Source organism: Engystomops pustulosus, unplaced genomic scaffold, assembly GCF_040894005.1.
Source record: "Engystomops pustulosus unplaced genomic scaffold, aEngPut4.maternal MAT_SCAFFOLD_208, whole genome shotgun sequence".
NCBI classification, from domain to species: Eukaryota; Metazoa; Chordata; class Amphibia; order Anura; family Leptodactylidae; genus Engystomops; species Engystomops pustulosus.
This window is the reverse complement of record NW_027285088.1, coordinates 116,238-132,462: the sequence shown is the minus strand read 5'-3', so window position 1 is coordinate 132,462 and position 16,225 is coordinate 116,238. Positions and strand designations below refer to the sequence as shown.

The window sequence follows — 16,225 nt, the reverse complement described above, 5'->3', positions numbered from 1 at the left end:
CTATACACCCCCAGATATCAGGAGACTGTACCCCACTATACACCCCCAGATATCAGGAGACTGTACCCCCACTATACACCCCCAGATATCAGGAGACTGTACCCCACTATACACCCCCAGATATCAGGAGACTGTACCCCACTATACACCCCAGATATCAGGAGACTGTACCCCCACTATACACCCCAGATATCAGGAGACTGTACCCCCACTATACACCCCCAGATATCAGGAGACTGTACCCCCACTATACACCCCAGATATCAGGAGACTGTACCCCACTATACACCCAGATATCAGGAGACTGTACCCCACTATACACCCCAGATCTATACACTCCAGATATCAGGAGACTGTACCCCCACTATACACCCCAGATATCAGGAGACTGTACCCCACTATACACCCCAGATATCAGGAGACTGTACCCCACTATACACCCCCAGATATCAGGAGACTGTACCCCCCACTATACACCCCAGATATCAGGAGACTGTACCCCACTATACACCCCCCCAGATATCAGGAGACTGTACCCCACTATACACCCCAGATATCAGGAGACTGTACCCCACTATACACCCCAGATATCAGGAGACTGTACCCCACTATACACCCCCAGATATCAGGAGACTGTACCCCCACTATACACCCCCAGATATCAGGAGACTGTACCCCCACTATACACCCCAGATATCAGGAGACTGTACCCCCACTATACACCCCAGATATCAGGAGACTGTACCCCACTATACACCCCCCCCAGATATCAGGAGACTGTACCCCACTATACACCCCAGATATCAGGAGACTGTACCCCACTATACACCCCCAGATATCAGGAGACTGTACCCCCCACTATACACCCCAGATATCAGGAGACTGTACCCCACTATACACCCCCCCAGATATCAGGAGACTGTACCCCCACTATACACCCCCAGATATCAGGAGACGCCTGGTCACGTGACTTCTCTCAGATAGTAGCATAAGTGATATCACGATGACGCTGAAGGCGGGAGTTTTTAGCTCCGCCTAGTAACTCGGCTTCGGTTTCTCTTCGTGTCTGTAATTGGATAAAAGTCCTCACGTGGCAGTTCGTAGGCGTGGCGAATCCTTTTAAACTAATCCCTTCTAGTCACGTTCCCGGCTGTGTGCTAGAGAGGCGGGAAACCGGTGAGGAGACTGGGGGCGGGGCTGAGCGCTAGAGAGGCGGGAAACCGGTGAGGAGACTGGGGGCGGGGCTGAGCGCTAGAGAGGCGGGAAAACGGTGAGGAGACTGGGGGCGGGGCTGAGCGCTAGAGAGGCGGGAAACCGGTGAGGAGACTGGGGGCGGGGCTGAGCGCTAGAGAGGCGGGAAAACGGTGAGGAGACTGGGGGCGGGGCTGAGCGCTAGAGAGGCGGGAAACCGGTGAGGAGACTGGGGGCGGGGCTCTGCTGTGTGTAGGGGTGAGGTTTGTTCTTGGAGGCCCTTGGTTTTTAATGGAGGGGGGTTGGTTTTTTTCTCGGGGTCTCCGGGTTTTTCATGGGGGGGTCTGAGAGGGATCCATAAGTGCCCTGCTCGTTGTGACCCCCTCTTTCTCTATGCCCTGCTCGTTGTGACCCCCCCTCCTCTCTCTATGCCCTGCTCGTTGTGACCCCCCCCCTCTCTATGCCCTGCTCGTTGTGACCCCCCCTCCTCTCTCTATGCCCTGCTCGTTGTGACCCCCCCCCCTCTCTATACCCTGCTCGTTGTGACCCCCCCTCCTCTCTCTATGCCCTGCTCGTTGTGACCCCCCCTCCTCTCTCTATGCCCTGCTCGTTGTGACCCCCCTCCTCTCTATGCCCTGCTCGTTGTGACCCCCCCTCCTCTCTCTATGCCCTGCTCGTTGTGACCCCCCCTCCTCTCTCTATGCCCTGCTCGTTGTGACCCCCCCTCCTCTCTCTATGCCCTGCTCGTTGTGACCCCCTCTTTCTCTATGCCCTGCTCGTTGTGACCCCCCCTCCTCTCTCTATGCCCTGCTCGTTGTGACCCCCCTCCTCTCTCTATGCCCTGCTCGTTGTGACCCCCCTCCTCTCTCTATGCCCTGCTCGTTGTGACCCCCCCTCCTCTCTCTATGCCCTGCTCGTTGTGACCCCCCCTCCTCTCTCTATGCCCTGCTCGTTGTGACCCCCCCCCCCTCTCTATGCCCTGCTCGTTGTGACCCCCCCTCCTCTCTCTATGCCCTGCTCGTTGTGACCCCCCTCCTCTCTCTATGCCCTGCTCGTTGTGACCCCCCCTCCTCTCTCTATGCCCTGCTCGTTGTGACCCCCCCTCCTCTCTATGCCCTGCTCGTTGTGACCCCCCTCCTCTCTCTATGCCCTGCTCGTTGTGACCCCCCCTCCTCTCTATGCCCTGCTCGTTGTGACCCCCCTCCTCTCTATGCCCTGCTCGTTGTGACCCCCCTCCTCTCTATGCCCTGCTCGTTGTGACCCCCCCTCCTCTCTCTATGCCCTGCTCGTTGTGACCCCCTCTTTCTCTATGCCCTGCTCGTTGTGACCCCCCTCCTCTCTATGCCCTGCTCGTTGTGACCCCCCTCCTCTCTATGCCCTGCTCGTTGTGACCCCCCCTCCTCTCTCTATGCCCTGCTCGTTGTGACCCCCCTCCTCTCTATGCCCTGCTCGTTGTGACCCCCCCTCCTCTCTCTATGCCCTGCTCGTTGTGTCCCCCTCTTTCTCTATGCCCTGCTCGTTGTGACCCCCCCCTCTCTCTATGCCCTGCTCGTTGTGACCCCCCTCCTCTCTCTATGCCCTGCTCGTTGTGACCCCCCTCCTCTCTCTATGCCCTGCTCGTTGTGACCCCCCTCCTCTCTCTATGCCCTGCTCGTTGTGACCCCCCTCCTCTCTCTATGCCCTGCTCGTTGTGACCCCCCTCCTCTCTCTATGCCCTGCTCGTTGTGACCCCCCCTCCTCTCTCTATGCCCTGCTCGTTGTGACCCCCCCTCCTCTCTCTATGCCCTGCTCGTTGTGACCCCCTCCTCTCTATGCCCTGCTCGTTGTGACCCCCCCCCTCTCTATGCCCTGCTCGTTGTGACCCCCCCTCCTCTCTATGCCCTGCTCGTTGTGACCCCCCCTCCTCTCTCTATGCCCTGCTCGTTGTGACCCCCCCTCCTCTCTCTATGCCCTGCTCGTTGTGACCCCCCCTCCTCTCTCTATGCCCTGCTCGTTGTGACCCCCCCCCTCTCTCTATGCCCTGCTCGTTGTGACCCCCCCTCCTCTCTCTATGCCCTGCTCGTTGTGACCCCCCCTCCTCTCTCTATGCCCTGCTCGTTGTGACCCCCCCTCCTCTCTCTATGCCCTGCTCGTTGTGACCCCCCCTCCTCTCTCTATGCCCTGCTCGTTGTGACCCCCCCTCCTCTCTCTATGCCCTGCTCGTTGTGACCCCCCCTCCTCTCTCTATGCCCTGCTCGTTGTGACCCCCCCTCCTCTCTCTATGCCCTGCTCGTTGTGACCCCCCTCCTCTCTATGCCCTGCTCGTTGTGACCCCCCTCCTCTCTATGCCCTGCTCGTTGTGACCCCCCCTCCTCTCTATGCCCTGCTCGTTGTGACCCCCCCCCCTCTCTCTATGCCCTGCTCGTTGTGACCCCCCCCTCTCTCTATGCCCTGCTCGTTGTGACCCCCCCCCCTCTCTCTATGCCCTGCTCGTTGTGACCCCCCCCCTCTCTCTATGCCCTGCTCGTTGTGACCCCCCCCCCCTCTCTCTATGCCCTGCTCGTTGTGACCCCCCCCCTCTCTCTATGCCCTGCTCGTTGTGACCCCCCCCCCCTCTCTCTCTATGCCCTGCTCGTTGTGACCCCCCCCCCTCTCTCTCTATGCCCTGCTCGTTGTGACCCCCCTCCTCTCTATGCCCTGCTCGTTGTGACCCCCCCCTCTCTCTATGCCCTGCTCGTTGTGACCCCCCCCCCCTCTCTCTCTATGCCCTGCTCGTTGTGACCCCCCTCCTCTCTATGCCCTGCTCGTTGTGACCCCCCCCTCTCTCTATGCCCTGCTCGTTGTGACCCCCCCCCCCTCTCTCTCTATGCCCTGCTCGTTGTGACCCACATTCTGTTATTGTCCTTCTTTACTAGAGCGTAAACCAGCCATTGTTAGCCGGGAGGAGGTCGAATGTAACAAACCTTTACTTCCCTCCGTGGTCTCTCCCGATGTCCTGCGCTGCCGTCTCTCTGGTTTTACAGGGGCACGGAAGTTCTGCTTCTCGCCAGCCACGCCCTCCTGTCCGTATTCCCTGCGCCGTGTAATATTGGGGGGCCTGAAGCTGAACGCAGCGCGGCTTCTGTGCCCTTGTGTGTGTGCATCGTGCACAGACTGAAGAGACATCCGCGCAGGACGCCCGGAGGGACCGCCGAGGTAAGTAACGCCCCCTCTGGTTTTGCTCTCATCTTTCTCTTGTCCCTTAGGTTTCTAGATCATCATGTGTGACCCGCAGCCTGAGTTCTGCTTCAGTGACTCCCCCAGCATGGAGGACATGTGAGAATGGGTGGGGTATAATATTGGTGTCAGCTGTGTCCCTCGGGTTATTGTTGCACTAAGGTCCCGCCATGACTTTGTGATTCTCCTCCTCAGTCGACGCCTGCAGTCCGGCTTCGCCACAGACAGAGACTGGAAAAAGTTTCATCAGCCACGGAACTTGCTGCTTGCATTGGTGGGGGAGGTCGGAGAACTGGCAGAGCTCTTGTGAGTAGCGTTGCCTCCTGTCTTTGGACTAGGACATTTGGGATGATGGGTCTTGCGTGATTTGTTACAGGTTGTGGACCAGGTCTTATAAAATGGTGGATGCCAAAGCTCTTATCTAGGGACTTGTGATAGTTGTGGGAGTTAACAGAAGAGATATTGAGGACAAAGTATCTGGCTTTCCTGTAGGCTTGGGCAGGGGGGTTTGTATTAGTGCTGGGATGTCTAGGTCCCCAGTAGGCTGCTTAAAGGGTGAGTGTTGGGATGTGGTGGTCCAGATCCCCTGTTTCTTTGAGTGGTGCGATGTTGAAATCCATGTAGGCTGGGGCAGAGTTGAATCCTGCATGAGTAGCGGGATGTGAAGGTCCAGGTCTCTTGTAGGGTATTGTATGAATGGTGGGATGTCTAAATAGATTGGTTCTTGTACGGGTGTGGGGTGTGATGGTTCAGATCTCCTGTTCCTGTATAACTGGTGGGACGTTCGGATATCTTTTAGGCAGAAGGAAGGTCTTCTGTGAGTGGAGGTTGATGTCTCCAGTGGGCTTTGGGCAGGATGGGCTGTCTTTGAGTGGAGGAATGTGAAGGGCCAGGTCTCCAGTGGGCTGCACTTAGGGTGTGTCAGGTGCCAGTGATGGGATGTGGGGTTCAATGTCACCTTTGGGGTTGGGGGCAGTGAGGATTTTTATATGGCTGGTGAGTTGAGGTCCGTGTCTCATGTAGGCTGGGGCAGAGTGTCGTGTATGAGCGGTGGGATATAAAGGTCCGTGTCTCATGTAGGCTGGGGCAGAGTGTCGTGTATGAGCGGTGGGATATAAAGGTCCGTGTCTCATGTAGGCTGGGGCAGAGTGTCGTGTATGAGCGGTGGGATATAAAGGTCCGTGTCTCATGTAGGCTGGGGCAGAGTGTCGTGTATGAGCGGTGGGATATAAAGGTCCGTGTCTCATGTAGGCTGGGGCAGAGTGTCGTGTATGAGCGGTGGGATATAAAGGTCCGTGTCTCATGTAGGCTGGGGCAGAGTGTCGTGTATGATCAGTGGGATATAAAGGTCCGTGTCTCATGTAGGCTGGGGCAGAGTGTCGTGTATGAGCGGTGGGATATAAAGGTCCGTGTCTCATGTAGGCCGGGGCAGAGTGTCGTGTATGAGCGGTGGGATATAAAGGTCCGTGTCTCATGTAGGCTGGGGCAGAGTGTCGTGTATGAGCGGTGGGATATAAAGGTCCGTGTCTCATGTAGGCCGGGGCAGAGTGTCGTGTATGAGCGGTGGGATATAAAGGTCCGTGTCTCATGTAGGCTGGGGCAGAGTGTCGTGTATGAGCGGTGGGATATAAAGGTCCGTGTCTCATGTAGGCTGGGGCAGAGTGTCGTGTATGAGCGGTGGGATATAAAGGTCCGTGTCTCATGTAGGCTGGGGCAGAGTGTCGTGTATGAGCGGTGGGATATAAAGGTCCGTGTCTCATGTAGGCCGGGGCAGAGTGTCGTGTATGAGCGGTGGGATATAAAGGTCCGTGTCTCATGTAGGCCGGGGCAGAGTGTCGTGTATGAGCGGTGGGATATAAAGGTCCGTGTCTCATGTAGGCTGGGGCAGAGTGTCGTGTATGAGCGGTGGGATATAAAGGTCCGTGTCTCATGTAGGCTGGGGCAGAGTGTCGTGTATGAGCGGTGGGATATAAAGGTCCGTGTCTCATGTAGGCTGGGGCAGAGTGTCGTGTATGAGCGGTGGGATATAAAGGTCCGTGTCTCATGTAGGCTGGGGCAGAGTGTCGTGTATGAGCGGTGGGATATAAAGGTCCGTGTCTCATGTAGGCTGGGGCAGAGTGTCTTGTATGAGTGGTGGGATGTGAAGGTCCAGGTCTCCTATTCCTGTAGCGGTGGGATGTGAAGGTCCAGGTCTCCTATTCCTGTAGCGGTGGGATGTGAAGGTCCAGGTCTCCTATTCCTGTAGCGGTGGGATGTGAAGGTCCAGGTCTCCTGTTCCTGTAGCGGTGGGATGTGAAGGTCCAGGTCTCCTGTTCCTGTAGTGGTGGGATGTGAAGGTCCAGGTCTCATGTAGGCTGGGGCAGTGTCGTGTATGAGTGGTGGGATGTGAAGGTCCAGGTCTCCTGTTCCTGTAGCGGTGGGATGTGAAGGTCCAGGTCTCCTGTTCCTGTAGCGGTGGGATGTGAAGGTCCAGGTCTCCTGTTCCTGTAGCGGTGGGATGTGAAGGTCCAGGTCTCCTGTTCTTGTAGCGGTGGGATGTGTTGGTTCAGGTCTCCTATTCCTGTAGCGGTGGGATGTGAGGGTCCAGGTCTCCTGTTCCTGTAGCGGTGGGATGTGAAGGGCCAGGTCTCCTGTTCCTGTAGCGGTGGGATGTGTTGGTGCAGGTCTCCTGTTCCTGTAGCGGTGGGATGTGTTGGTGCAGGTCTCCTGTTCCTGTAGCGGTGGGATGTGAAGGTCCAGGTCTCCTGTTCCTGTAGCGGTGGGATGTGAAGGTCCAGGTCTCCTGTTCCTGTAGCGGTGGGATGTGAAGGTCCAGGTCTCCTGTTCCTGTAGCGGTGGGATGTGAAGGTCCAGGTCTCCTGTTCCTGTAGCGGTGGGATGTGAAGGTCCAGGTCTCCTGTTCCTGTAGCGGTGGGATGTGAAGGTCCAGGTCTCCTGTTCCTGTAGCGGTGGGATGTGTTGGTGCAGGTCTCCTGTTCCTGTAGCGGTGGGATGTGTTGGTGCAGGTCTCCTGTTCCTGTAGCGGTGGGATGTGAAGGTCCAGGTCTCCTGTTCCTGTAGCGGTGGGATGTGAAGGTCCAGGTCTCCTGTTCCTGTAGCGGTGGGATGTGAAGGTCCAGGTCTCCTGTTCCTGTAGCGGTGGGATGTGAAGGTCCAGGTCTCCTGTTCCTGTAGCGGTGGGATGTGAAGGTCCAGGTCTCCTGTTCCTGTAGCGGTGGGATGTGAAGGTCCAGGTCTCCTGTTCCTGTAGCGGTGGGATGTGAAGGTCCAGGTCTCCTGTTCCTGTAGCGGTGGGATGTGAAGGTCCAGGTCTCCTGTTCCTGTAGCGGTGGGATGTGAAGGTCCAGGTCTCCTGTTCCTGTAGCGGTGGGATGTGAAGGTCCAGGTCTCCTGTTCCTGTAGCGGTGGGATGTGAAGGTCCAGGTCTCCTGTTCCTGTAGCGGTGGGATGTGAGGGTCCAGGTCTCCTGTTCCTGTAGCGGTGGGATGTGAAGGTGCAGGTCTCCTGTTCCTGTAGCGGTGGGATGTGAAGGGCCAGGTCTCCTGTTCCTGTAGCGGTGGGATGTGAAGGTCCAGGTCTCCTGTTCCTGTAGCGGTGGGATGTGTTGGTGCAGGTCTCCTGTTCCTGTAGCGGTGGGATGTGTTGGTGCAGGTCTCCTGTTCCTGTAGCGGTGGGATGTGAAGGTCCAGGTCTCCTGTTCCTGTAGCGGTGGGATGTGAAGGTCCAGGTCTCCTGTTCCTGTAGCGGTGGGATGTGAAGGGCCAGGTCTCCTGTTCCTGTAGCGGTGGGATGTGTTGGTTCAGGTCTCCTATTCCTGTAGCGGTGGGATGTGAAGGTCCAGGTCTCCTGTTCCTGTAGCGGTGGGATGTGAAGGTCCAGGTCTCCTGTTCCTGTAGCGGTGGGATGTGAAGGTCCAGGTCTCCTGTTCCTGTAGCGGTGGGATGTGAAGGTCCAGGTCTCCTGTTCCTGTAGCGGTGGGATGTGAAGGGCCAGGTCTCCTGTTCCTGTAGCGGTGGGATGTGAAGGGCCAGGTCTCCTGTTCCTGTAGCGGTGGGATGTGAAGGGCCAGGTCTCCTGTTCCTGTAGCGGTGGGATGTGAAGGGCCAGGTCTCCTGTTCCTGTAGCGGTGGGATGTGAAGGTCCAGGTCTCCTGTTCCTGTAGCGGTGGGATGTGAAGGGCCAGGTCTCCTGTTCCTGTAGCGGTGGGATGTGAAGGGCCAGGTCTCCTGTTCCTGTAGCGGTGGGATGTGAAGGGCCAGGTCTCCTGTTCCTGTAGCGGTGGGATGTGAAGGGCCAGGTCTCCTGTTCCTGTAGCGGTGGGATGTGAAGGTCCAGGTCTCCTGTTCCTGTAGCGGTGGGATGTGAAGGGCCAGGTCTCCTGTTCCTGTAGCGGTGGGATGTGAAGGGCCAGGTCTCCTGTTCCTGTAGCGGTGGGATGTGAAGGGCCAGGTCTCCTGTTCCTGTAGCGGTGGGATGTGAAGGGCCAGGTCTCCTGTTCCTGTAGCGGTGGGATGTGAAGGGCCAGGTCTCCTGTTCCTGTAGCGGTGGGATGTGAAGGGCCAGGTCTCCTGTTCCTGTAGCGGTGGGATGTGAAGGGCCAGGTCTCCTGTTCCTGTAGCGGTGGGATGTGAAGGGCCAGGTCTCCTGTTCCTGTAGCGGTGGGATGTGAAGGTCCAGGTCTCCTGTTCCTGTAGCGGTGGGATGTGAAGGTCCAGGTCTCCCGTTCCTGTAGCGGTGGGATGTGAAGGTCCAGGTCTCCCGTTCCTGTAGCGGTGGGATGTGAAGGTCCAGGTCTCCCGTTCCTGTAGCGGTGGGATGTGAAGGTCCAGGTCTCCTGTTCCTGTAGCGGTGGGATGTGAAGGGCCAGGTCTCCTGTTCCTGTAGCGGTGGGATGTGAAGGTCCAGGTCTCCTGTTCCTGTAGCGGTGGGATGTGAAGGGCCAGGTCTCCTGTTCCTGTAGCGGTGGGATGTGAAGGTCCAGGTCTCCTGTTCCTGTAGCGGTGGGATGTGAAGGTCCAGGTCTCCTATTCCTGTAGCGGTGGGATGTGAAGGTCCAGGTCTCATGTAGGCTGGGGCAGAGTGTCGTGTATGAGCGGTGGGATATAAAGGTCCGTGTCTCATGTAGGCCGGGGCAGAGTGTCGTGTATGAGCGGTGGGATATAAAGGTCCGTGTCTCATGTAGGCTGGGGCAGAGTGTCGTGTATGAGCGGTGGGATATAAAGGTCCGTGTCTCATGTAGGCTGGGGCAGAGTGTCGTGTATGAGCGGTGGGATATAAAGGTCCGTGTCTCATGTAGGCTGGGGCAGAGTGTCGTGTATGAGCGGTGGGATATAAAGGTCCGTGTCTCATGTAGGCTGGGGCAGAGTGTCGTGTATGAGCGGTGGGATATAAAGGTCCGTGTCTCATGTAGGCTGGGGCAGAGTGTCGTGTATGAGCGGTGGGATATAAAGGTCCGTGTCTCATGTAGGCCGGGGCAGAGTGTCGTGTATGAGCGGTGGGATATAAAGGTCCGTGTCTCATGTAGGCTGGGGCAGAGTGTCGTGTATGAGCGGTGGGATATAAAGGTCCGTGTCTCATGTAGGCCGGGGCAGAGTGTCGTGTATGAGCGGTGGGATATAAAGGTCCGTGTCTCATGTAGGCCGGGGCAGAGTGTCGTGTATGAGCGGTGGGATATAAAGGTCCGTGTCTCATGTAGGCTGGGGCAGAGTGTCGTGTATGAGCGGTGGGATATAAAGGTCCGTGTCTCATGTAGGCTGGGGCAGAGTGTCGTGTATGAGCGGTGGGATATAAAGGTCCGTGTCTCATGTAGGCCGGGGCAGAGTGTCGTGTATGAGCGGTGGGATATAAAGGTCCGTGTCTCATGTAGGCTGGGGCAGAGTGTCTTGTATGAGTGGTGGGATGTGAAGGTCCAGGTCTCCTGTTCCTGTAGCGGTGGGATGTGAAGGTCCAGGTCTCCTGTTCCTGTAGCGGTGGGATGTGAAGGTCCAGGTCTCCTGTTCCTGTAGCGGTGGGATGTGAAGGTCCAGGTCTCCTATTCCTGTAGCGGTGGGATGTGAAGGTCCAGGTCTCCTATTCCTGTAGCGGTGGGATGTGAAGGTCCAGGTCTCCTATTCCTGTAGCGGTGGGATGTGAAGGTCCAGGTCTCCTGTTCCTGTAGCGGTGGGATGTGAAGGTCCAGGTCTCCTGTTCCTGTAGTGGTGGGATGTGAAGGTCCAGGTCTCATGTAGGCTGGGGCAGTGTCGTGTATGAGTGGTGGGATGTGAAGGTCCAGGTCTCCTGTTCCTGTAGCGGTGGGATGTGAGGGTCCAGGTCTCCTGTTCCTGTAGCGGTGGGATGTGAAGGGCCAGGTCTCCTGTTCCTGTAGCGGTGGGATGTGAAGGTCCAGGTCTCCTGTTCCTGTAGCGGTGGGATGTGAAGGGCCAGGTCTCCTGTTCCTGTAGCGGTGGGATGTGTTGGTGCAGGTCTCCTGTTCCTGTAGCGGTGGGATGTGAAGGTCCAGGTCTCCTGTTCTTGTAGCGGTGGGATGTGAAGGTCCAGGTCTCCTGTTCCTGTAGCGGTGGGATGTGTTGGTGCAGGTCTCCTGTTCCTGTAGCGGTGGGATGTGAAGGTCCAGGTCTTCTGTTCCTGTAGCGGTGGGATGTGAAGGTCCAGGTCTCCTGTTCCTGTAGCGGTGGGATGTGAAGGTCCAGGTCTCCTGTTCCTGTAGCGGTGGGATGTGAAGGTCCAGGTCTCCTGTTCCTGTAGCGGTGGGATGTGAAGGTCCAGGTCTCCTGTTCCTGTAGCGGTGGGATGTGAAGGTCCAGGTCTCCTGTTCCTGTAGCGGTGGGATGTGAAGGTCCAGGTCTCCTGTTCCTGTAGCGGTGGGATGTGAAGGTCCAGGTCTCCTGTTCCTGTAGCGGTGGGATGTGAAGGTCCAGGTCTCCTGTTCCTGTAGCGGTGGGATGTGAAGGTCCAGGTCTCCTGTTCCTGTAGCGGTGGGATGTGAAGGTCCAGGTCTCCTGTTCCTGTAGCGGTGGGATGTGAAGGTCCAGGTCTCCTGTTCCTGTAGCGGTGGGATGTGAAGGTCCAGGTCTCCTGTTCCTGTAGCGGTGGGATGTGAAGGTCCAGGTCTCCTGTTCCTGTAGCGGTGGGATGTGAAGGTCCAGGTCTCCTGTTCCTGTAGCGGTGGGATGTGAAGGTCCAGGTCTCCTGTTCCTGTAGCGGTGGGATGTGAAGGTCCAGGTCTCCTGTTCCTGTAGCGGTGGGATGTGAAGGTCCAGGTCTCCTGTTCCTGTAGCGGTGGGATGTGAAGGTCCAGGTCTCCTGTTCCTGTAGCGGTGGGATGTGAAGGGCCAGGTCTCCTGTTCCTGTAGCGGTGGGATGTGAAGGGCCAGGTCTCCTGTTCCTGTAGCGGTGGGATGTGAAGGTCCAGGTCTCCTGTTCCTGTAGCGGTGGGATGTGTTGGTGCAGGTCTCCTGTTCCTGTAGCGGTGGGATGTGAGGGTCCAGGTCTCCTGTTCCTGTAGCGGTGGGATGTGAAGGTCCAGGTCTCATGTAGGCTGGGGCAGTATCGTGTATGAGTGGTGGGATGTGTTGGTGCAGGTCTCCTGTTCCTGTAGCGGTGGGATGTGTTGGTGCAGGTCTCCTGTTCTTGTAGCGGTGGGATGTGAAGGTCCAGGTCTCCTGTTCTTGTAGCGGTGGGATGTGAAGGGCCAGGTCTCCTGTTCCTGTAGCGGTGGGATGTGAAGGTCCAGGTCTCCTGTTCCTGTAGCGGTGGGATGTGAAGGTCCAGGTCTCCTGTTCCTGTAGCGGTGGGATGTGAAGGGCCAGGTCTCCTGTTCCTGTAGCGGTGGGATGTGTTGGTGCAGGTCTCCTGTTCCTGTAGCGGTGGGATGTGTTGGTGCAGGTCTCCTGTTCCTGTAGCGGTGGGATGTGAAGGTCCAGGTCTTCTGTTCCTGTAGCGGTGGGATGTGAAGGTCCAGGTCTCCTGTTCCTGTAGCGGTGGGATGTGAAGGTCCAGGTCTCCTGTTCCTGTAGCGGTGGGATGTGAAGGTCCAGGTCTCCTGTTCCTGTAGCGGTGGGATGTGAAGGTCCAGGTCTCCTGTTCCTGTAGCGGTGGGATGTGAAGGTCCAGGTCTCCTGTTCCTGTAGCGGTGGGATGTGAAGGTCCAGGTCTCCTGTTCCTGTAGCGGTGGGATGTGAAGGTCCAGGTCTCCTGTTCTTGTAGCGGTGGGATGTGAAGGTCCAGGTCTCCTGTTCCTGTAGCGGTGGGATGTGAAGGTCCAGGTCTCCTGTTCCTGTAGCGGTGGGATGTGAAGGTCCAGGTCTCCTGTTCCTGTAGCGGTGGGATGTGAAGGTCCAGGTCTCCTGTTCCTGTAGCGGTGGGATGTGAAGGTCCAGGTCTCCTGTTCCTGTAGCGGTGGGATGTGTTGGTGCAGGTCTCCTGTTCTTGTAGCGGTGGGATGTGAAGGTCCAGGTCTCCTGTTCCTGTAGCGGTGGGATGTGAAGGTCCAGGTCTCCTGTTCCTGTAGCGGTGGGATGTGTTGGTGCAGGTCTCCTGTTCCTGTAGCGGTGGGATGTGAAGGTCCAGGTCTCCTGTTCCTGTAGCGGTGGGATGTGAAGGGCCAGGTCTCCTGTTCCTGTAGCGGTGGGATGTGAAGGTCCAGGTCTCCTGTTCCTGTAGTGGTGGGATGTGAAGGTCCAGGTCTCATGTAGGCTGGGGCAGTGTCGTGTATGAGTGGTGGGATGTGAAGGTCCAGGTCTCCTGTTCCTGTAGCGGTGGGATGTGTTGGTGCAGGTCTCCTGTTCTTGTAGCGGTGGGATGTGAAGGTCCAGGTCTCCTGTTCTTGTAGCGGTGGGATGTGAAGGTCCAGGTCTCCTGTTCCTGTAGCGGTGGGATGTGAAGGTCCAGGTCTCCTGTTCCTGTAGCGGTGGGATGTGTTGGTGCAGGTCTCCTGTTCTTGTAGCGGTGGGATGTGAAGGTCCAGGTCTCCTGTTCTTGTAGCGGTGGGATGTGAAGGTCCAGGTCTCCTGTTCCTGTAGCGGTGGGATGTGAAGGTCCAGGTCTCCTGTTCCTGTAGCGGTGGGATGTGAAGGTCCAGGTCTCCTGTTCCTGTAGCGGTGGGATGTGTTGGTGCAGGTCTCCTGTTCTTGTAGCGGTGGGATGTGAAGGTCCAGGTCTCCTGTTCCTGTAGCGGTGGGATGTGAAGGTCCAGGTCTCCTGTTCCTGTAGCGGTGGGATGTGAAGGTCCAGGTCTCCTGTTCCTGTAGCGGTGGGATGTGAAGGTCCAGGTCTCCTGTTCCTGTAGCGGTGGGATGTGTTGGTGCAGGTCTCCTGTTCCTGTAGCGGTGGGATGTGAAGGTCCAGGTCTCCTGTTCTTGTAGCGGTGGGATGTGAAGGTCCAGGTCTCCTGTTCCTGTAGCGGTGGGATGTGAAGGTCCAGGTCTCCTGTTCCTGTAGCGGTGGGATGTGAAGGTCCAGGTCTCATGTAGGCTGGGGCAGTGGGATGTGAAGGTCCAGGTCTCATGTAGGCTGGGGCAGTGTCGTGTATGAGTGGTGGGATGTGAAGGTCCAGGTCTCCTGTTCCTGTAGCGGCGGGATGTGAAGGGCCAGGTCTCCTGTTCCTGTAGCGGTGGGATGTGAAGGTCCAGGTCTCCTGTTCCTGTAGCGGTGGGATGTGAGGGTCCAGGTCTCCTGTTCCTGTAGCGGTGGGATGTGAAGGTCCAGGTCTCCTGTTCCTGTAGCGGTGGGATGTGAAGGTCCAGGTCTCCTGTTCCTGTAGCGGTGGGATGTGAAGGTCCAGGTCTCCTGTTCCTGTAGCGGCGGGATGTGAAGGTCCAGGTCTCCTGTTCCTGTAGCGGTGGGATGTGTTGGTGCAGGTCTCCTGTTCCTGTAGCGGTGGGATGTGAAGGGCCAGGTCTCCTGTTCCTGTAGCGGTGGGATGTGTTGGTTCAGGTCTCCTGTTCCTGTAGCGGTGGGATGTGAAGGTCCAGGTCTCCTGTTCCTGTAGCGGTGGGATGTGAAGGTCCAGGTCTCATGTAGGCTGGGGCAGTGGGATGTGAAGGTCCAGGTCTCATGTAGGCTGGGGCAGTGTCTTGTATGAGTGGTGGGATGTGAAGGGCCAGGTCTCCGGGGTGCAGGAAGGCTCTCGGGAGGTCTGAATTCTATCATTTTCGCTTTGTCTCTGCAGTCAGTGGCGGGGTGAGGTCTCGGAAGGTCTTCCTGATTGGACTCCGTCTGAAAGAGAGTCTCTGAGCCATGAGCTGAGTGATGTCCTCATTTACCTGCTGGAGTTGGCAGAGAAGTGTCATGTGGATCTTCCTCGCGCCGTCCTCACCAAGATGGAGCTGAATGCCAAGAAATATCCAGTGGAGCGGGTACAGGGCAGTGCCAAGAAGTACACAGAGTACAGCCAGGTGGACCCGGCCAACAAAGAGGGGAAATAGCCCTCTGTATCGTGGACCATCGCGCCCCCCCCCCCCTCCCCCTCCTCATGGTTTTGTTTTAGAGGGTTTCTTTGTACAGTTTTGTGCTTTATATTTGGCTGAGCTGTTCAGATGAGAAGTGACCCCCGAGCTGTGATGGGAAGAGCCTCCGCAGGGGAAGTGGTGAGCGGACGGTGCAGAGATGTGACCACAGGCGGCTCCTCCACCCTCAGAGGCTGTGGTGTGCACGTGTGCCTGCAGAGATCAGCAAAGGCCGATTTATTTGTTGTGTTACAGGGACTCTTTCTTGTTACAGACTTTTATACCTTAAAGATGTTTATACGTTTAGGTTATGATTTTATGTGCAGATTAAATTCCTTTTTCTACAGTAACTGTATGGTGGTGTCTGAATACAGGATAAGTAATGTCATGTATGTACACAGTGACTGCACCAGCAGCAGAATAGTGAGTGCAGCTCTGGGGTATAATACAGGATGTAACTCAGGATCAGTACAGGATAAGTAATGTCATGTATGTACACAGTGACTGCACCAGCAGCAGAATAGTGAGTGCAGCTCTGGGGTATAATACAGGATGTAACTCAGGATCAGTACAGGATAAGTAATGTCATGTATATACACAGTGACTGCACCAGCAGCAGAATAGTGAGTGCAGCTCTGGGGTATAATACAGGATGTAACTCAGGATCAGTACAGGATAAGTAATGTCATGTATGTACACAGTGACTGCACCAGCAGCAGAATAGTGAGTGCAGCTCTGGGGTATAATACAGGATGTAACTCAGGATCAGTACAGGATAAGTAATGTCATGTATATACACAGTGACTGCACCAGCAGCAGAATAGTGAGTGCAGCTCTGGGGTATAATACAGGATGTAACTCAGGATCAGTACAGGATAAGTAATGTCATGTATGTACACAGTGACTGCACCAGCAGCAGAATAGTGAGTGCAGCTCTGGGGTATAATACAGGATGTAACTCAGGATCAGTACAGGATAAGTAATGTCATGTATGTACACAGTGACTGCACCAGCAGCAGAATAGTGAGTGCAGCTCTGGAGTATAATACAGGATGTAACTCAGGATCAGTACAGGATAAGTAATGTCATGTATGTACACAGTGACTGCACCAGCAGCAGAATAGTGAGTGCTGCTGTGGAGTATAATACAGGATGTAACTCGGGATCAGTACAGGATAAGTAATGTAATGTATGTACACAGTGACTGCACCAGCAGCAGAATAGTGAGTGCAGCTCTGGAGTATAATACAGGATGTAACTCAGGATCAGTACAGGATAAGTAATGTCATGTATGTACACAGTGACTGCACCAGCAGCAGAATAGTGAGTGCAGCTCTGGAGTATAATACAGGATGTAACTCAGGATCAGTACAGGATAAGTAATGTCATGTATG

The 16,225-nt window shown here is 56.3% G+C and overlaps 1 protein-coding gene across 3 annotated transcripts; it reads left to right on the top strand.

Moving 5' to 3' along the window:
• The first annotated feature begins 1,024 nt into the window (after nt 1–1,024).
• DCTPP1 (dCTP pyrophosphatase 1) lies at nt 1,025–15,181 on the top strand. Of its 3 annotated transcripts, none has more exons than XM_072132027.1 (4): nt 1,025–1,176; nt 4,416–4,485; nt 4,582–4,692; nt 14,555–15,181. In XM_072132027.1, the coding sequence occupies exons 2-4, from the start codon at nt 4,430–4,432 to the stop codon at nt 14,808–14,810; spliced, it is 423 nt and encodes a 140-aa protein (XP_071988128.1). In that variant the 5' UTR covers nt 1,025–1,176; nt 4,416–4,429; the 3' UTR covers nt 14,811–15,181. The 3 variants fall into 3 exon arrangements, with proteins under 3 accessions (XP_071988128.1, XP_071988127.1, XP_071988129.1); XM_072132026.1 differs by lacking the exon at nt 1,025–1,176 and adding an exon at nt 1,325–1,411; XM_072132028.1 differs by lacking the exon at nt 1,025–1,176 and adding an exon at nt 1,374–1,449.
• Nucleotides 15,182–16,225: the final 1,044 nt, after the last annotated feature.

Coding starts and splice junctions, on each gene's coding strand:
- DCTPP1 (XM_072132027.1), top strand. CDS start 4,430: ATGTGTGACCCGCAGCCTGAGTTCTGCTTCAGTGACTCCCCCAGCATG. Junction 4,486..4,581: donor TCCCCCAGCATGGAGGACAT/GTGAGAATGGGT, acceptor TCTCCTCCTCAG/TCGACGCCTGCAGTCCGGCT. Junction 4,693..14,554: donor GGAGAACTGGCAGAGCTCTT/GTGAGTAGCGTT, acceptor TTGTCTCTGCAG/TCAGTGGCGGGGTGAGGTCT.